Source organism: Hemicordylus capensis, chromosome 4 (assembly GCF_027244095.1).
Source record: "Hemicordylus capensis ecotype Gifberg chromosome 4, rHemCap1.1.pri, whole genome shotgun sequence".
Lineage (NCBI taxonomy): Eukaryota > Metazoa > Chordata > Lepidosauria > Squamata > Cordylidae > Hemicordylus > Hemicordylus capensis.
Window position 1 is genome coordinate 79209863 of NC_069660.1, and position 21243 is coordinate 79231105.

Here is a 21243-nt window from a genome sequence, read left to right on the forward strand (position 1 = left end):
GTGGCTGTTAGAACTTGCAGTATGTAGCAATTTTCACATATCCTATCTGCAATAAACAGCACTCACTAATGTAATCTCATGCATTGAAGCCATTATGAGGGAATAGCAGGCCATTGTGAGGCTTTGCGTGAGGGCCGGCATTATGGAGCTGCTTTTTTGGGCTCAGTGCTCATAAATCACCTGGTAAATAAAGCTGTGACAGCAGAAGCAGATTCCTATGCAGCCAGTGTTAGAAGTCAGCTGCTATGGGCCGAGGGTGGCCCAGGGTCTAGTGATAATCATGGTGCCAATATGCAGAAGTCTTCTCTTGGAAAACAAGCAATTATCTTTGGCGGGGGAGTCTAGCAATTAGTTAGAGGCAGCCAAGTCCTAATTGAATACACACAGAGAGACACAAATATTTGTATGTGGACAAAAGGAAAAGCACACACAGAAGAATGTGCCTACATTTGAAATATTCAGGCTGTAAAGACTCTTCTCTTAAGCGCGTTTGATCCATGGCATAGTGGCCTCAGGACTGGCACCAGCATATGCATTGCACATAGGCATACACTTCTGCACAGCTGCAGGCAGGCACAGAGAAGGACCCTTGATATCGAAATACTTTGATAAACAGTGAAGAGCTCCATTCTGTCATTCTGCATTAGCAATAGTGGGAGAATCCTCATTTGTTTGTAATGAAGCAGAACCTAGTTGTGTCAGGCTAGAGCATAGAATGCAGGACATACTCATAATATTTGCCACCTTAGCTGTCAGGCGTTTGAGGTGTGATGTTGAAGGAGCCTGGTGGTTGTTTCTCCTTGGTGATTAACTTCTTATCTCTCACTGGGCACTTGCTTAGCTGAAGGTCAGCTAGAATTGGGGCAGGGCAGCTTTCACAACTACGCTGAGCCAGCGAGGCATGCAGGAAGGTTTGAGCAGAGTTCTTGAGAGAGCTGCTCCACACATGACTTTTATTATTGCTTCTTGGCTCATTTGCAAGAGTTTATAAAGCGCTGCCAGATCTTGGAGGAGCAGGGGCTAGGAACACGAGCAGGACATACCTGATCTTCCATCCATGCAGAATGAGGATCTTGTCTCCTACTCCTGTACAGCTTCTATCTGTACTGCTAAAGAGATCAGTTGTCACAAACTGTCCACCTGTTGTGGGGGGAAAGTGGGGAGGAAGTCCCAGGTACGCTCTGGGATGGAGAGCTAATCTTGAGGTAGCAAGACCCCTTTGCTAATCAGAGACTGCCCTGCTTTGCATTTGAATGGGTGGCTACATGTGAGTTCCATCTGCAGTAAGATAGAGGATGGGGCCATAGCTCAATGGAAGAGCATCTGCTTTGCATGCAGAAGGTCCCAGGTTCACTCCTTGGCATCTCGAGGTAGGGCTGGGAAATGCCTGAAACCTTAGAGTTCTGTTGACACTCTGTAGACCATACTGAGCTAGATAGACCAGTGGTCTGACTCAGTATAAGGCAGCTTCTTATGTTCCTTTGTTCTCTTTTATCCTTCTAGTCCCAACAGATAATCAATGCTTCTAGAGTTGATAATCTCTTGGGGAGAGGGAGAGAGCGGGGGCATAAGCCAATTTGAATCAAATTCAGTGGCCGACATCCAGAGCAGTGTTCCCCATTTGGAAGAATGGGGAATTCTACCTATTTTGTGCAACCCTGATTATGCCTTTGAAGGGCACAGCAGCCTCATAGCACATCAATATGGAGACATAACGCTGTGCTAGATGTCAGCCAATGAATCCCAGCTAACATATTTCAAAATTATTTTCATCAATTTGTCAGTCATCAAGCATCATCTTTCTAACTAGAAAAATCTTTTTTCCCCTCCCTAGGACATAACCCTGGTATTTCTTGAAGCATTATAATGTTCGGCTTTGAACATGCATAATGTATCACATCATTCAGCAGACCTGGGAAAGATTTAAAAATTGTTTTACTGTCTCTTGTGAAAGTGGCATAACATTTCAGACTTTCTGATTGGACACATCAGAGCATTGGAAAAAGGAAAAAGATATTGGTCCCTCTCTGGATGATAAAGTTATCCAGAAAAAGTTATCTACGGGTATTTATTTAAGTAATTAAAGCCCCAGTTATCATCCCAAAATTCAGTTTCTTCTTATCTTACACTTACTTCAATTTGGAAGGGTTTCTCTGGACATAAAGTGTCTCTAGTCTGTACTCTGCAGTTATTATTTGTAGTATGTTGCTGCTTCATTATAGTACCAGTATATGAAACTTTTGTTTGGCAAGCACAGATGCACATTTTTTGCTGAAACTGGGAGCTCCCCCGCATTCTGAATCTCAGCCTGAAGAGGCAATGAAGCATTCCATCCATGTGCAGCTTGGCTTTCTCCAGTTTGGGATGTTGGCCTTTCTCATAAGCTAAGCATCATACCTTGAATTTTCGTGTGATGTATAAATGTCCTATTTTCAGACTACTTCTTCTTCTTCAGCAACCAGTGTACCCTGGGATGCGTGTCTCCCAAGTTGCAACTTTGTGGGCAACTGGAGGCACCTTAACCATTTGAGGTGCACTTTGAGTTCCTCATTTTGAAGGAGAGGTGCAAAGTTTTCAGGTGTTTTTAGTAACTGGGGAGTCGTGGGCTATCTGTGTACCAAATGTCTGAGCTGTAGCTCATTGCAAACTACTCGAAACATTTCATTACCACTGTGAGTGAATAAATAATGAGGTCTGAGCAGCTTTCTACACATAATTATTATTTATTAGGTTATTGTAGTAGTAATAATATCAGCAATTTCTGTTATGATGTTTCTTGGATTGTCTTGTTTCCTGCACTAGGTGCTTTACCTGCATTCCAGATGAGATCAAAATGCTGCCATCTGATGGCAGATCCTTTTTCAATGAACATTATTTATATGAGGTCTAATTTCTGATATGAGGTTATAACCTCATGTATTGAGGTTCTAATTGAGAATCTTGGGTAAGTCTTCCAAGGCACTGCTAGAGCCAATTTTATATTTTCTTTGGGTGTGCAGCAACCGTATGGCATAGAGCAGTTTAGCTTTTGGTCTACTGGGATACAGGCTGGGTTCTAGTTTCTATAGGTATATGGGTTCTCCAGTATCTCATTAGTTATGTGAGAAAGTCACAGCTTGCCATTCCTTCAGCAAATTTTTGGTGGATTAAAAGAGGGTAGATTGTTCAAACGTTCCTTCTGCATCCTGGCAATTGAAAGAGCCTGGAGGCTATATGTGTTTTGTGAATGCTGTCAGAGTGAATCTCTTATTTTGCTGTGCTAATACTGCAAATCTGGGCCAACTGTCTCATTGCCTGACAGCCAGATTTTTTCCTAACATCCAGGGAATTCTCAGATTCCAAGTAATAAGCTCAACTCTGATTGTAATACTGTGCTTTGGAGCAGGGGTTCTGTCTATGATAACTAAAGGCTATTGGGCTACATATTTTAGTAAAATGATTACCCCAGATTATCGCTTTGTGATGCTCTTTATTAATAATCCCAAAGGAATCAGTCCTGCTCAGTGTTCTCTCTAATTTTTTTCATCTGTGTGCAGAATGAGTTTTGTTCTGGGAGGCAGTATGAAGGCAGTGTGTGCACATGTGCATTCAGAGTGGGGCCTTCCTGATTCAACCTGAGCGGTTGAATTAACTGAGCATACAGTTAATATTATTATACTAAAATAAACTGAGCATACAAAAAAACTTGTGAATGTGTGCACATGCACACACCTTAGAGGAAACACTGGTCCTGCTCTAATTAGACAATTTCTTTCCAAAGGAATCAGTGCTGCTCCATTAGCAGTCCATCATCCCTCTATAGATTGTATTTCGTTACCCTGATCAGTGGCTGACATTCTGACCAATGAAGCACCAGTGCAACAGGAGAAGCACCAGTACTTCAAATCAGTACTGCATCACTGCTACAGTATGCTTGTGTGAGAATTTCAGCGGCTTCCCCTTCCCATGGAAGCCCTCTGTGTCACCCAAAAATATGTCTCTGAAGGCTGCACAACCCTCAGGGGCATACTTTCTGATGGCACAGAGTGCTTCTTGGGGAAAGGAAGATTGTTGAAATTTCCTACCACCCCACTGAACCAGCAGTGGAGCTGAGTTAGTTGAACTTTTCAGAAGCACTGGTACTTCTCCTGTTGCACCAGTGCTCTGTTAATGGCAGCCAGTATATGAGGTCTGTAATCACCAAACCAGCTTCACAAGCTGTTGCTGATGTGCATGAAGTGTGGCCCTTTTCCAGAGCTCATGCAGCAGTTTATGATTTGTTAGCCAGGAAGGCTAACTGGTTCAAATCTCTCTGCAGCCATGAACTGTTTGGCACAGGAAAATTGCCATCTCTCAAGTCTCAGTCCCTGCCCCATTTGCAATATGGGTCTAACAACACTTGACAGCACTGTGGTAAGGTTGCTGAAGTAGTTCATGCAAAACACTTCGAGCACTTGGGGAAAGCCTGCATAAATAGTAGTAATGTGCATGAGAACTGCCAGGATCTGACTAACCCTGCTTTTAAACCCGGCTCTTAGACACAGCACGGATCATCGGGGAGTGCAGTCCAGATCAGAGCTCGTCTGGGGAGGTGAATTTAACCAGCCCACCCGGTCATGTGAATGACTTCTGTGTGTAGTCTGCTCTAAAAAGGAGAAAAGAAAGAAAAAGAAATCCAAGTTCTGCACCCCACCCAAAAACCCTGAATTCTGTGGCCTGTACACATTGTGCAGATTAAACAAATTTGCATAACATGCTTATTTTGTGTGATTTGTTCTGGTGGAGTTTGTACATACAGCAGAATCCAGAGGAGATGCTTTTTCTGGACAGTTCCACTTCTGGCTGCAGGTGGAGAGTGACCTGTTCGAATGTTGTATTGACACAATGTATTAATAAAACTTAGCATTTGTATACTACTTCATAATCATGATCTTGATGTATTTCTTATAACAACCCTGTAAGGTAAGGTCTTTCAATGGCTTCTCTTTCTGTCTGTCTATCTATCGATCTATCAATCTATCGATCTATCCTGCTTTGGGAACTTTAGTTGAAAATGGTATAAAAATAGTCATCGTCGTAGTATCATCCAAATATTATACCTGAGGCAGAGTGACTTGCCTAAGGAGTGCATGGCATAGGTGAGATTTGAACTGGAGAAGTCCTCAGTCTCTTAGCCACTGTATTTATTTATTTTATTTATCATATTTTTATACCATCTGATATGTAAATCTGTATGTAAATCACTGTAGACCCCAAAAGCCAGGTTCTCAGGGAGAAGGCTAGGTTATGCCTTTTTTCTTTGACACACTAGTTTCTTCGAAGTGGTCTCTGTGTTTTACACCAATGGGCTTTGCGCCTGCACAGAGTCCTCATCGGAACCGAACAAGCTCAATTCTCCTGCTTTGGGCGGGAACCCCGCCCCAGCCACTATATGCAGCTGCGCCACTCCTCATCCCCTCAGTCATTCGTCGTCCGCGCTTCAGTAAGCATCATGGAGTCTGCAGCTTGACAACGAGTAGGATCTATCTATCCCCTTGTTGTTTTTTATCCCTGCTTTTTCGATCTTCTTTCTTTATTTCTTTCGTATAGTAGCATTTTTTTCTTGGCGTTTTGCTTTTTTGCAGGTTTTCCCTTCTTCGGAGCTCCGTTCCTGGCCGGGACAGAGCGTGGTGGCTGGCATTTATGCCAGGCATGACAAACTTCAAAAAATGTGTTTGTTGCAGATCTAAGATCCCTTCCCTCGATACTCATACTGAGTATCTCCTGTGCTTGAGGGAATCCCACATTGTCGAGACCAGTCTTCATTGTCAGACGTTTACGAAGTAGGCTTGCAAAAATAGGGCTTCTCGCCTGAGTGCAGCCCTGTGAGATCCGGCGCTCCGTTCTTCGGAAGCCTTATTGTTGAAGCGATCCGTTAAAATGGCTTCAGCGGTGCAGCCGGAGTGTTTGACATCTGCTCCTGTGGAGGCCAAAAACCTGGCCCCGATACCAGCTTCGGCACCTCCTAGTGCTAATCCTTTGACGGCTTTGAGTGAGGCGGTGCGCTTGGAAGACCTCCCTAAGACCTCGGAAGACCTCCCTAACTTTGCTATCAGTTGGCTCATAAACAGTTGCCTACAACCATTAAAGTGCATTTGATTAGGTCCGTGGCGGCCTTTGTTGCCTTCGATCGTGCATTCCCCTTGGATGCTCTCTGCCAGGCAGCTACCTGGGCTTCGCCCCACTCATTTATCCATCATTATGCTATTGATGCCAGGGCATGGAATGATGTGGTATTTGGCAGGAGTCTATCTTGTTATGCGCCCATTTGTGTAAAAAACAGAGACCACATCGAAGAACTACAGGTTGCTTACCTGTAACTCTTCTAGTGGTCATTTGTCCTTTTACACGCCATCCCATCCTCCCTGCGGGGTCTACTGAAGTTGGACTCCGTGACTGAGGGGATGAGGAGTGGTGCAGCCGCATATGGTGGCTGGGAGAGGTGTTCCCGCCCGAAGTAGGAGAATTGAGCTTGCTAGGTTCCGACGAGGTCTCTTCGCAGGCGCATAGCCCATTTGTGTAAAAGGACAGATGACCACTAGAAGTACCAAAGTTGCAGGTAAGCAACCTGTAGTTTCTGCATGCAAATGGATGGTGGGGACCTGTCCTAGGGAGTGGTTCTGTAGCATATATAAACTGGACACAAAGGCAGATTAATGGAAAAACAGCAACAGTTCCTAGCAAGATTATCTTGCTGCTGCTATTTCCCTTAAACTCACTGTTCTTGAATAATAAAATACATCTTGTCTGTCTAAGTGGAGTTGTCAGCTGTTTGCTTACTTTGCCTGAGCTGTCCTGATTTCTTCATGCTGAGGTTCTGGTCCCTTTCATGAGCCATCAAGATTCAGAATCCCACTGGTATGAAACTACTTTAAGCTCAGAATTAACTTTAGTTATTAAATGCAGCCCTGCCCCCAACAATTCATCTGCGCTGTGCCAGAATGTTTTATGGTTTTTCGAGTGTTATTGTGCATAGATTACCAAAATGAAGTGGTTAGTAGTAATTACCACTCATCACGAAAATAGTTCCCTGAAGCACTGTTCTATATCTGAAGATAAACATTTCAGGTTCTCTTAGGCTTCGTTTGATTTCTCTACTGCCCTCTAATAGCGGATATCTGCAAAACTAGCATCTTCCAACTTTCCCCCACTCCTCACTTCCTAGCAGAGGCAATGAAGAAGCATGGAAAAATGTGCAAAAAGCAGTAACCCTGATGGGATGATGAAGTGGGTAATGGATGCTGCTCAGGACCTGAGCAAAGGCTTCTTCAGAGTTTCAGGCTATGAAGTGCAGAATAACTTGGAACTCCTTGCTGACTCCCTCAGAGAGGAAGGCAATGCCATTAAGGCCCCTCCAGCAAGGATTCTGTCAAGTGGTGCTTGAATTACCTTTTGTGCCACCACCACTGCCACCACCCTGGTACAGTATTGCTTTTAGAATGCTATGGGGAGTATATTTCATAGCTAAAATGGGAAGGGATGAGCCTTGCAGGTTTTATTAAGTGCCCTCCACCTTCCCTCCCATAATTTGAGCATTGCCGTCAAGCATGCCGTCTGTGAAAAGAACTGTATGGCAGGGGCAGCCAGGACCTCCTGGCCCAGACATTATCTGCTCCACTCCCAGATTATTCATGGGTGGGTGGGGGGGAGGTGGATCTAGGGAGGGCAGCTCTTTGCCACACTGAGGCATCACTCAGCACCAGAAGTATTAGAATGGGTCCAGGCATAAGGGGAGGAAATCACCTACTTCTTTCTGAAGCTAAAGACTTGCATGTGCAAGCCCTTGCCGAAAAGGTAAACCGCTTTCAGGTCCTGCAGCCCTTGGAGACATATGTCTGGAACCTAAGGAGGCTTTTGAGGGAGGGGAGGTAAATGAAAATTGCTTCCCTCCCCCCTCCCCCCCCCCGGTGTGCTTGGTTGTAGAAGAAGCCTTCCCTGAAGCTCCTCTTCCGTCCTCCTATGCCTGTGGAACATGTGGGTCAACGTCAGGTAGCTTCCTCTGCTCCGTTGCATGTTGTGTTTCTGAAATGGTGAAATAAACGAGATACTCAACTGTTCTTAGCCTATAGATCTTGGATTCTGAATCACATTTTCAAGTTTGACTGTGCAATCATGAACATGAGGGTGAATGTAAAAGTTGAGGATGTTATGAATTCTTTGCTTGGCTTTTGATATCATGATGCAGAATATGCAGAGTCCTGAGTAATACTGAGTACTTGGAGACCTGAGCAATGCAGAGATCTAAAGCTGCAGATAAATTTAATCAGTCAGTCAGTACTTTAAAATATTTGTATCCTGTTTCTCAGACACAAGATCCCTGAACTAACTAACAAAATAAGAACATTAAACCATCAGTATATAACCACAACAAAATTTAAAAAGTCAATAGTTTGGATTCAGTGGTGGTATCAAACCCAATTAAAAACTAAGGCAGCATTTTCAGTTGCTTTCTAAAAATCATTGGCCAACATCTAGATGAATGCTCTCGCTACAGCAAGTTTTTCTGTTGTTTGAGGGGAGATTTTCAATGACCTCCCCTCAGGGACATAGTTTCAAGAGGCACAGGCGGCTACACAGAAAAGAGGAAACTATTGAACATTGTGGCCCCCCCCCCCCAGAAAGCCTGGGCAAGGATGGTGGAGGGGATCTGGGTGTCTGCCATTGGGTTGCAAAAGAATGCTGTAGAGAGGACCTGTCTGTCATTTTGTGTTCAATAGACTGTGCTCTTCCATGGCCCAGAAAGCTTTGTCATAAGAACAGCCCTGCTGGATCAGGCCCAAGGCCTATCTAGTCCAGCATCTTGTTTCACACAGTGGCCCAGAGATGCCTCTGGGAAGTCCACAGCCAGGAGATGTCTCAGGTGAGCCAGCATGGAGGTGAGCCAGCATGGTGTAGTTGTCGGAGTGCTGGACTAGGACCGGGGAGACTCGAGTTCAGATCCCCATTCAGCCATGATACTTGCTGGGTGACTCTGGGCCAGTCGCTTCTCTCTCAGCCTAACCTACTTCACAGGGTTGTTGTGAGGAGAAACTTAAGTATGTAGTACACCGCTCTGGGCTCCTTGGAGGAAGAGCGGGATATAACGTAAAAAATAATAATAATCATGTTTAGTCCTTTGCTCTAGTCAGATCAAGCTTTCAGGAGCATAATGCAGTTCAGAGTGGGAAAGGCCTGAGAGTGCACTGGGTTCTGCTTCTGAGGAGGGGAGTAGAAGAATCCCAAGGCATATACTCTGTGAAGCACATTCACTTGTAGGCAGATGTTCGGTAGCACTCTGTAAGGCTCAGGACACTTGCACTGAGCATCAAAGGGGCTTGGAGCTCCTGCCAGCAGCCTTTACAGAGGTCAGGCGCATCATTTCTAAGGACAAGGGAGGAATAACAAACCTGGGGGAACGGCTGCTCATCCATCTACTGCAGCCACAGTCAATGAACAGACTTGGAAGTGGAGCCTCACAGGCCATTAGAAGTGACATGTTGTATATCTGTAGAGGATGCCATTGGTGCTGCCCAATGATCCCAACCATGAAGACATTTGAGAGAAGAGAGTGATTCAGGCAGAGGGACAAGACTAGTTCAGAGCTGCACAACTTTGGCCCTCCAGATGTAGTTGGAGTACAGCTTCCATCATTCCCAGCCACAGTAGCCAATAGTCAGGGATGATGGGAGTTGTAGTTTAACATCTGCAGGATGGTCAGAGTTGTTCAGCCCTGCTCTAGTCCGACAGAGCTCCTATTCAGGTAAAGAGACAATTGCCATTCCATTACTGAGACTGGTGGGTGAGATTCTTTTACTCAAGAAGTCTGATGACCCCATGTGGTACATTTCATCCTCCTTTGTGGGAGTCCTTTGACTTGTGTTGGCTTTCTGACCCAGATCTGTGCTGTTGCTAAGTTGGGTGGAAGGCTCAGCTGAACACCCATCATTGCTCTTCATTACACATTGGTGGAGCAGAGGCTTGCCCAAAATCACACAGCTGATCAGTGATAGGAAGCTGAAGTATTGAAGTTGAGCCTGCTGGATCTGAACTTGGAGAGTTATAACAGAGTTTATTTTCTCTGAAATAACTGAGGCTCCATCAAAGTTAAACAGTGCATTTAAGCAGTGAATCAAGCTGAGTCAAGATGAGGCCAGGACTTGTTTGCCATGTTGCTTGCTCAGTAGTGCAGAGCTCAGACTATGGAACTTCTGTCTAGAAAATACCTTAATCTACTTTGCCAGAAAGAGCAGATGCTCTCTCTGTGACAAGAAGATGCAATGGGGGAATTGCCATAATCATTCTATATTATTATTTTAAGCATTAGACAAGAACCTTTCATGTTTTCCTGTTAGTATAACAGATGCATACTGAGAGTGACTCAGTTAATGAAGTTCAGTTCAGCAGCTCTGCATGGCAAGCACACTGACTATATGGAAATTAGTTTTAATTATATATTGTGTTTAGCTCCTTCTTCAATCAACAGAGTGTAAATATTTTGAATAAATAAACATGGATCCATTGATGCTAAATATATCTATGATGAGGATCGAGGGAGAAAGCAACCTTTCATTCTGTCTGTTACCAGAGGTTTTCTCAATAGCTGTTGCATTGTTTTTGTTAAAAAAAATTTAAAAGTTAAAGTGTGCAATTCAAAGGATTATTTTTTAAAAAATTTCAAGCAACCAAATCTCTTTTGATATTTGTGGAGATCAAAATGCTGCCGAAATGTAGTTATTTGCCTATATATAATATTGAAGAATCAGAATGTCTCAAATGTATGTGCTGTACCATGGGTAAGTGAGAGCTGGTATAATGCAATGGCTAAAGCTGTGAACTGCTTCAAATGCACTTCAGCCACATATTGCCTGAAGGACTTTAAGGAAGCCACTATTCTCCCCCCCCCCCCCTTCAGCACCTGTTGAAGAGCAATCTTTTATTTTTGCTTGTGTACATTTTCCCCTGAGAAAGAGGTTCCTACCTTGAAAGGCGTTGGGACTTTTCCTACCAATAAATTATTGCTGCACTGTCCTTTCTTTCTTCCTTTCAATAAAATATGTGAACCTTTTATTTAAATATACCTATTGTTGATCAATGATGAAGATTATTATTGTAGGACCAGATTAAAATGTTCTCTTTAGTCACCTTAGCTATTGAATCCTGATCGTAATGGTGGATGAGATAGGCATTCAGAAAATACAAGACTCTTGGCGTTTCTTTGTTCTGTTATATGTAAAGTAAAAGTTTTGCTTGGGAGCTAGAGCCCTATAATCCATCCATACAGAAATTAGTTCCTAAGAAGAAGGAAAACAAATGAGGTGAATTAATCAACTCGGTTTTAAGTATCTTGTGGATTCTAGTGCAGAGACATTATAAAATGAGCCCCGATTCCCTCTAAGACAGGCCTGCTCAACTTAGGCCCCCCCCAGCTGTTTTTGGACTACAACTCCCATAATTCTCAGCCACAGCAGCCAATAGCCAGGGATGATGGGAATTGTAGGCCAACATCTGCAGGAGGGCCGAAGTTGAGCAGGCCTGCTCTAAGAGAACGTCTGGGAGCTTTATCATATTTCCATAATCCTCATCATAAGAAGGTGCCTTATACTGAATCAGACCATAAGTTCATCTAGCTTCATATTTGTCTATGTTGATTGACAGCAGTTCTCCAGTGTTTCAGGCAGGGGTCTTCTCGGGTCCTACCTGGAGATGCCAGGGATTGAGTCTTGGACCTTCTGCATGCAATGCATGTGTTTTTCCCCACTGAGCTATGCCCCGCTGCCCATTGCATCTCTTAGTGCTCTTAAGAATGCTTTCATTGTGCAATATCCTGGCACACTGCATCAGCTACAGAAGCATTGTTTCTACATGCTCCACATTGTTTCTAGCATGCCAGTACAAAAAACACAGCTTGTATAGGGACATTGAGATGCATTTTTGAGGTAAGTAGCAGATTGACACCACCAGATGCATTGAATGGTGTAATAGTACACACTGATCACATGTTCACACCATAACATGAAAGTCTTCTCTGCACAGAATTGTACAGAGCCTACCCTTGCTCCGAGGTTTGTTTGGGTTTGTTTGTTTTTTAGCTCTTGACATTTGGATGCTCAGAAATGACAAATGATACCCTTACTGCTGGGACATCTGGCCATGTGTGCAAATGGACTGAAGTGGAAGCAGGACGTGCTGGGTGCAGTGTGTTAGAATTTATGCCAGTTGGGACTGAAATGTCTCTCTGACTCATACAATGTCAGCATTGTCATGTCATCCAGAGATAATGATGCTGGACATGTGAAGAGCGGGAAGAGAAGAGCCAGGGATAGCCAACCTGAGGCTCTCAGATGTTGTTTGAGTGCAATGCCAATCATGATAGGAGTTCTATTTCAACAAGAGCTGGGGAGCCTCAGTTAGCCACATCTGTGCTATAAGGTAAAAGTTGTGCTGGTGAGTCAGTGTCGACTCCTGGCAACCACAGAGCCCTGTGGTTTTCTTTGGTAGAATACAGGAGGGGTTTTCCATTGCCATCTCCTGTGCAGTATGAGATGATGCCTTCCAGCATCTTCTTATATCGCTGCTGCCCGATATAGGTGTTTCCCATAGTCTGGGAAACATACCAGCGGGGACTTGAACCGGCGGCAACCTCTTGCTCCCTATGCAGGTTACTTCCCCACTGTGCTATATACTCTCTTAAATTTCTCACCTAGTATGCATGTCTGCTGCTTGCCTGGCTTGAAGGAGCTCCTCCTTCTCTTAGAGCTGTGATAGCAGTTCCTGGGACATATCCTTTTCAGAGGTTTCATTATCAATACACTTAGCGGATGTATAGAAGGATGCGATTTTTGCTTTGAATAAAGCGTCATTAGAGTTCAAGTTTTGGGGGTAAAGAATCCTGTCCCTGGTTGATCACCTTGGTTGCAGGAGAAAGAGATATCCATCATTCAAAACTCACACTGTCTTCCCCTCCCATTGGTCATTTTCCCGACTACCAGAATCATTTCAGGCCTTCTTCAGAGCAGCATTGGATTAGTATCCCCATTATACAACAATGGAGAAAAAGCATAGTGAGAGACTCAGTATCTTGCTCTGGACCTTTCTTCGCCCAGGAGAATTGGACGATATCCAAATGTTTATGAGTGTAAAATGTCCAGCCTCTGCCTCCGCAAGCGTGCCGCAAAGGGCAATTCAGAGGCATTTCCCTTCGCTTCTGAAGTAAGTTCTGCCTGGTGGTCAGCTGACAATTCAACACTCTATACACCAATAGAGAGGTTAAGAAGTCTTGCTTCTTTATCTTGACCTTTTCCTCTGGCTTATGAGGAGTCCTACAGTTCTCCTCCACTTCATTGGATGTACAGCTCTTTCATATCCAGTCTCACAGAGTTGGATTTGCTCCCAGCATGGATTGCCTTCTCCATGACTGTGGAAATATCTCCAGCAGAAACAATCCATTACCATATGTAATATAGACATAGTCACTATGGATGTGTCATAGGATTAATTTAGACCCTAACAGATATTAATTGGTGGTAGATAAGAAGGCTTTGCAAGTCCACCCAGCTATTCTGTAACCCCCTGAGGACTGATGACGTATAATTAACATCTGGCTAATTGAGGCACCTAGAGGCTTAATCACAGGGCCTCTATGAACTCCCTCTAGGCTAGCTTTGTGTAAAGGCAGCTGCCTTTGCCACCACACTTAAGATGCAAACAAGAAATTGGCAGTTTTAGGTACAGGAGGTTCCTGCCTCTACACTGAATCCTTCTTCCTCCTCTTTCCTGTTTTCATTGTTTCTTACACTCTGAAGAACACTGCAAACGTTTGAACACTTTCTTTTTCTACACGCCCTTCACTGTCTCTGGAAATGCCAAATGTCTCGGTGCCCTCCAACTGTATCTGTTTAGTAGTTCTTGTTTCCTCATCATGTTGCATCAGTTGCTGCACCTGGTTAGCACTTAATGATGGAGCATGCCCTTCTGATGTATCTGATTTTTTGGTAGACTACTTACTATGGCCACAAGTCTAGCAGCTTGAGTGGCTGAGCGTAGGCATTCTGATACATTGAAAAATACACCCATTTATGGTTTTGAAATATAAATACAGGCTCAGACCTCTACAAATTAAAGTTTTAAATATGATATCCTTGTTTCTTTTCTAGGTTGATTGTTTTCTCTGTTTTATCAACTAGAAAAAGCATGTGTAATAATTGAGGCCCCATTACATATTGCAAATATGTGAAATGTTAAAAATGCTATATACACGCTCCCAATATTTATTTTATTGTTAAATTTCTAAACTGCCTTACAGTAAGATTGATTGATTGTTAAATTTATATACCGCCTTTCATTAAAACAATCCCAAGGCAATTCACAGAAAAATTAAAACAATACTATAAAAACACACAATTAAAATATTAAGCTAAAATATAAAAACATGAGTCTGACTAAAAATTTAAAATACAAGCGTAAAATAACCATACAAAATACAATATGCAAAGAAGCAGCAATAGAAACAATCATATAAAAGCCTGGATAAAAAGCCAAGATTTAACACGCTTTCTAAAAACTATGATGGAGTCAGAGGAGCGAATAGCCACTGGGAGAGCATTCCAGAGTCTGGAGGCAGCAACAGAGAAGGCCCTGTCCCGAGTGCACGACAGCCGAGCCTCCCTCATTGTCTGCACCTGGAGACAGGGGCGGAGCTACCATTGGACGAACAGGTTCAAAGAACCTGGGCTGTGCCCAATCAGGGGCCGCGCTTCGCAGCTCTGACATGCCCCCCGCGTCTGATGTCAGACGTGGGGGTGGTAGTTTAGCTCCCGAGCGGGGGCTGCGCGGCTCCTTCGGGAGCTAAACTGAGGCTAGCGCTGCATTCACAGCGTCAGCCAGGAGTGGCTCTTCGCTCCTGGGCTCCTTTGTTTAACTACTGAAAGGGCCACACAGCCCCTTTGGTAGTTAAGCTGAAACTCCCGAACGGAGCCTCAAGGCTCCGTTCAGGAGCCAGACCACACCCCCTGCGTCTGATGTCAGATGTGGGGCCGTGGCTAGTCCCGCGTCTGATGTCAGATGTGGGGGGGTGATTAGCGGGGGTGGCCGCCGCGGCCGCACATGGGCCGGCGGCAGTCCCGCTCCACTGCTGCCTAGAGCAGAGCCATCTCAGATGACCTAGTGGGCAGCAACCCTTGGGAGCAGGCAGTCCCTTAGGTATCCAGGGCCCAAACCATTAAGGGCTTTAAAGGTCAAAACCAGCACCTTGAATTGGACCCAGAAACAAAAGAGCCAGCGCAGCTCTTTCAAAACGGGTGTGATGTGATCCTAGCGGGCAGCTCCAGATAAAATCCTAGCTGCCACGTTTTGCACTAGCTGCAGTATTATCTCAAGGCGGTTCACACAAAACTGCCCAGAGACGAAAGTTTGGGCGGTATAGAAGTTTAATAAAATAAATAAATAAATAAATAAATAAAAGTTAAAAACAAAACTACAAAAATTATACAATTAAAATATCATCTACAATATAAAAATACAGATCTGATTAAAAGATTAAAAACAAGCACAGTTGAAATATCCTCTTTTCTCCAGTTTTTATCTCCTCCAGCTTTTGGCTTGGCAAGAGCAAAATTTTGCCCCAAAGACAGAAAGGAGCAGATTAACCCTGAATGGGTGAGTTTACACAACTGACTGCTGGCCGGTCTTGAAATGGGGAAAATGTTGGGGATGCATCAGGACATGAGAACAAACGTTCCTGGCATGCCTGTAGCTGCCTAAGTCCAGTTCCCGAGATTCTCCGCCTGACATTCTCTTCACTTCTGCACCCAAGATCTGGAAGTTGGGTGGCCAATCTCAAGAGAATGTCAGGTGAAGAGCACAGGAACCAGACTTTGGCTGGGAGCATGAGCTCTTATGTCCCAGCCTCTCTCTATCATTTCCCCCACTTCCAGACTGGCCAAAGGTCATGTGAACTCACCCTATGTGAAGTATAAGACTAGGATAGTCATAACTTCTTTCCAAGTCCCTTTGCTGTTTGTTAGACCCCTCCAACTATTTCTCATTGACATTCTTTCCCTTTGCAGTTTGGCAGGACTGAAGTCATTGACAACACCTTGAATCCTGACTTCGTGCGCAAGTTCATCCTTGATTATTTTTTTGAAGAGAAGCAGAATTTGCGTTTTGATCTGTGAGTGACATAGGTTTGGGCATTCAAGGATCTGGGGGTGGATGAGGAGAAGGGCTGAACAGAATATCAATGTTTGCCAATACTAATCTAATTTGGGCACTATCCTGGCTGTTATTATGTAAGACTATACCATGAAGAACGAGTGTGCATATTTTATTAGTTGGAATTTGCAAAGGAACCTCCAGTGCACTGAAATGCAGCAGAGTTCTTTTTATTCAGTACTCCAAGGGCAGCAGTAATTCTAATTAATCACAGTATCATCACCTTGTCGAGCCAGGTTTTGTCTGTTCTCTTTTGGTATTCTCATACCATTCTGAAACTGGTATGAGCCTGAAAATTGGCTCCTTACTTAGCTGATGTTTGCCAAAAATCAGAACAACCAAAAGAGGCCAACAAGCCAAAAACATTTGCATGGAGTTTCACATTTATGTTCAAAATGCAAATTCCAAGTTTGCTTTGAAACAGAGTGAAAAAATTGGAAAATTCATCAAATTCTGAATATTTGTAAACATTTGTTTCAGCTCTAGTGTGAGGGAACGGAACTGGAGAGCTCAGATGGGTTAGAACAGGGGTGCACAACTCAAATGCCCTGGTGGGCCGAAACTGACCGTGACTTGGTGTGTGGGGGCCAAGGGCAATCTTTAGGGTGCTGATTATTAAAGTAACACTTAATATTAATTAATTAAATCAAATTAAAATGAATTTAATTACAATTTGACTTTTGTTGGCAGGCCCAGATTAATTTAAAATTAAATTTCTAATAAAAAACATAAATATACTTGTTAAAAAGAAAAACAGCAGAGGCTCCTCCATGGATTCACAGCCTACTTGATAATTCACAAACAAACATGAAAAAATTGCATTTGTAAGGAAAAATAATAAAGACCCCATGGTTTCACAGTTTATTATTCATACAAATCACCCCACTTAACATGAAGAAGCACTTGTAAGGGAAAAAAAGAAAGGTTTTTCTCTGAAATTTTGATTAAAATTACACCTTGATCCTTCACCACCCACTGTTCTGATCCTTCACTGCAAACTCCACCTGTGTGGAAGATGAGAGAGAAAGGGGATAGGGTAGGCTTGACCAGAGAGAGAGAGAGAGAGAGAGAGGGAGAGTGGGAGAGCGAGGGAGGGGATAGAAAAAGGAAAAGGGGAGAGAGAGGGAAAGAGAAAGTTTTAAAAGAAAGAAAGATGGAAAGAGCCACCCTGCTGCGCTGAACCTCCCGCTACTTGCCGCTTGCTTCCCCCCGCTGCACTGAACCTCTGTGTTGTTGTTTTTGTAAATTTAAGCCGCCATGTGGTCAAGGCAAGGCTGCCGGGGCAGGGGTGAGCCAGTAGTCCTTCTACCCCAGCCCCGCTGGTGGCTACCAGAGCAACGCTGAGCCTGCCATTTTGCAGAGCGTCTCCTCCCAACTTCACCATTCGCAGCCGACTTTGCTCCGAGCACCTTGGCGGCTGCTGGGGCAGGAGCTTCCTGGAAAAGAGGGTGCATTCACGCATGTGCCGTCATTTCCCGGAAACTCGTGCCCCGGCCACAGATGAGGTGCTTGGAGCGAAGTTGTCTTCAACCTGCAGGCTGCGGGACCTAAAGGCAGCCATAGCTGCTGGAGAGGTGGGCAGGCAGGCAGCAAGCCCAGTGGAGGGCTTGGGCAGAACGTAAAGGCAGCCATAGCTGCTGGAGAGGCTGGCAGGCGGGTGGAGGGAGGGAAGCAAGCTCCAAGGAGGGCTCAAGACATAAAGGAGGCGGACGGAAGCAAGTGGCAGGCCAGGAAAAAAGGCCTCACGGGCCGCATCCAGCCTGTGGGCTGTATGTTGTGCAGGCCTGGGTTAGAAGAAAGATTATATATTCCAATTCATCTTTTCTTTTTTCGACTTGAAACTTCATGTAGAACAAATGCAGCTTGTTCCAAACATTTCTGATACTCTGTGTTCTAATCCTGCCTTCATTCCTTGTTTTAAGGCGCAGGCCTGCTCAACTTAGCCCCCCCCCCGCTGTTTTTGGTCTACAACTCCCATAATCCCCAGCCACGGAGGCCAGTAGCTAGGGATTATGGGAATTGTAGGCCAACATCTGCAGGAGGGCCGAAGTTGAGCAGCCCTGCTTTAAGGAGTGGTTGGAGAAAACATCAGTTCTGATCTCAGGAGGCAAACATAGGGAAAGTAGCAGGTTTGCTTCTCCTACCTTGAATCTACTCTATTTGCTTCTTTGCAGATGTTGTTCAGTGTCTTGGTTTCACAATGGGCAGTGGGCAAAGTTCAATACTGCCCTGTGTACATCCTAAAACACACCCCAGAATCCTCTACAAAGTGGAGTTTCTGTGGCATAACCTATGCTCTGCTGCATAGGTTGTGGAGGGTGAAGTTGGAAATACCAAGAGCCTATATGATTGAAATGTGAGGTGTCATTTCTTCTTCTCTTTCCTTGCAGTTATGATGTGGACTCTAAGAGCCCTGATCTTTCAAAGCATGTAAGTCAAGTGCATATTCCCTGCCTCTTCAAGTGATTGCTTCACTTCCAACATGCTTGCGTTTTGAGCCTTTTCTTTTTCCCCTCAGATTTCTCCATTGGCGAAGTCTTGTTTTCAGTTGTCAAATATTGCTAAAATGAATTTTTCTCTTTCTGCTCATTCTGTCCATACTTTGGATCTTTCTCTTATTTTGTCATGGTTACATTATTGTTGTGCAATATTCATTCTTCCCTACTCACACCTTAAGCCTCTTGTTTCTGTTTTTTGTTCTGTCACTCACCTAATTTTTCTGCATGTGGATATGATCATGTTTCTCCAGTTGTTTGTGGTATTAGAGCAGTTTGTGGTATTAGAGCCTACTTCATAAGAGATCAGAGAGGTGTGGGATTTAGTCACTTTCCTATTATTTAATCCTATATGCCACTCTGGGAATATCTATAAAGGGGAACCATATGGATTGGCTGAATGAAAAGGGGCCTCTTAACTTGCCAGTACAGTATGGGACTCTTGCATTTCAGTTTTGGCTTCAGGGAATTTGGATCATCCATAAAAATACAAGGAGCTCTTCTTCTCATAAAATAATTTATTTTACTTAATGTCAGGTGGAAATTGTCAACCAGTTCACATGATTGTAAATTGGGTAGTGCAGGCATCGGGAGCTGTGCGGACTCCCAATTTTTGGTTGTGTGTTAGCAAAAACCTAGGTAGGAGGACGGGAGAGTGATCATCTACCAGCTGCCTGTGCCGTCCTACCCAGCACTTGTATCCAGCATTTTATCAAGGGTGGACAGAATGTATCCTCCCCAACTCCTGGCTCCAGACAATCACTCTCTCTTCCTCCTACTTAGGTTTTCCTAACACAAGACCAAAAATCAGGAGCTCGCACAGCTGCCAAAGCTGAGTAGAATGCTTGTCCTACCCATTTTATAATTGTGAGAACTGAGTGATGTTTGATTTGGTTGTAATGAAGAAATGTCCACACTGAGATTAACAGAATTCTTCCAGATATAGAATTTCACATATTGATTATTTGTCATCTCCAATTTCCAGAACAGGGGAAGGCAGCTAAGATGGAATTGTACTATTTCATAATGATCATATTAATTTCCTTTGTCAGGATTTCCTGGGTCAGACATTCTGCACACTGGGCGAGATTGTTGGGTCACCAGGAAGCCGCTTGGAGAAGCATTTGACGTGAGTGTCCAGTCCGTATGAATGCTGGGGCCTGCACGCCATCCATGACTTCACTGTGGTGGCTGACAGAGTTTACTTTGCTTTGTGTCTGCAAGATATAAAGTCAGATAGACAATTGTGAGCTGCTATCGACTGAAAGTGACTGCAACATAAACCATATTCCTGGTTGAGATTCACCAGAGGTTTCTTTCTAGATTCTCAGTTAAAAAGATAAAAGGTGAGCCAGTGTTCCTGCTGCATTCAGCCTCTGATAAATAGGTGAGGTGCTCTGCCTGTCATTTATATTAAATGCAAAGCACAAAAGGATATCGTGCACAGGATATATGTGCATGATATTGTATCAACATTACAAAATTGTCTTAGTTTGATACTAGTTTAGTAATTATAGTTTCCCCCAAAGAACCCTGGGAATTGTTGTTTGACTAGGGTGATGAGACTTTTCGGTTAGCAATCATTTGCACACCCCCACACCCCCACAGCATTACAGCCCCCATGGATCCCTGGAGAGAGGGAATTATATATCAAACCAATGTAATGTTGTCATATAGGTGCACCCTTTGATTCAAAGTGTGGATTCTAAATTCTGGCAATAAGTTTGCTATTTAGCTTAAGTGTCACATATATCAATCCTCTACTCAGTAACACATTTCTCTTTGTTATTGGACAAGTTGTACTAGTTAATACGAGATGGTACAGAACTGTACCATCTGAACAGAACTGTACTAGCACCCTGTTGACACACAGTACCAGGTTGTCACCAGCATTTATTTTGCATAGTCTTATTGAGCAGATCTGATTCCACTTGCAGGCTTACTGGATAATTAGGCTTGGAGCCATTGGTGAAGAGGAAGTCCTGTTTTTCTACGAGAGGCTATTTTGTATTTTTCTTGTGCAATGTCAAATGGATTTTAATTTCAAAATGCCGCAAATGCCACAGCAGTCCTGAAGAGCCTGTTAATCAAAGTTTGCCACGATGCATAACAAGGTCTATTATCTGAAGGATTACTGAATAATTTCCTTTTTCTGGAAGCCTGCAGTTTTCCCCATTTGTTTGCAGGGAGTTCATTCTACTCCATCTCTTGAAGTTTTAGCAGGACCCTGATGCCATCTTCAGATTCCCTTGGAGTGGATTCTTCATTTCCCCAAAGGACAGGCTAAACGAAAGGTTACACTAAATGCAGGTTGCCCCTGAATAAGGTGACCATGTAATCAGTTGATTTCCTCTCCCTCCATAATGTATACTAGGCATTGTGCTCTTCCTTGCTCCTGTCAGCAGCCATCAGTGTTGTGGAGCGGGGATGGAGAGATTCAGGACATCATGATAGCACAGCACAAACTCTGCTAGATGTTATGAAATCTATGTTTCCTCCAAAGAACTTGAGTATCTGTAAATGTGTGTCTCAGAGAAACATA

General features: G+C 43.9%; 1 protein-coding gene across 8 annotated transcripts in view; it reads left to right on the forward strand.

Annotated features, from left to right (window-relative positions):
* Window positions 1–21243, forward strand: part of CPNE5 (copine 5) — a 213656-nt gene that overhangs the window by 61394 nt on the left and 131019 nt on the right. For all 8 annotated transcript variants that reach the window (XM_053246515.1, XM_053246512.1, XM_053246513.1 and 5 more), the window contains 3 exons: window positions 16062–16165; window positions 18597–18636; window positions 19754–19830. In XM_053246515.1, coding sequence (XP_053102490.1) covers window positions 16062–16165; window positions 18597–18636; window positions 19754–19830 — 221 coding nt within the window. The remainder of the gene's footprint in view (window positions 1–16061; window positions 16166–18596; window positions 18637–19753; window positions 19831–21243) is intronic.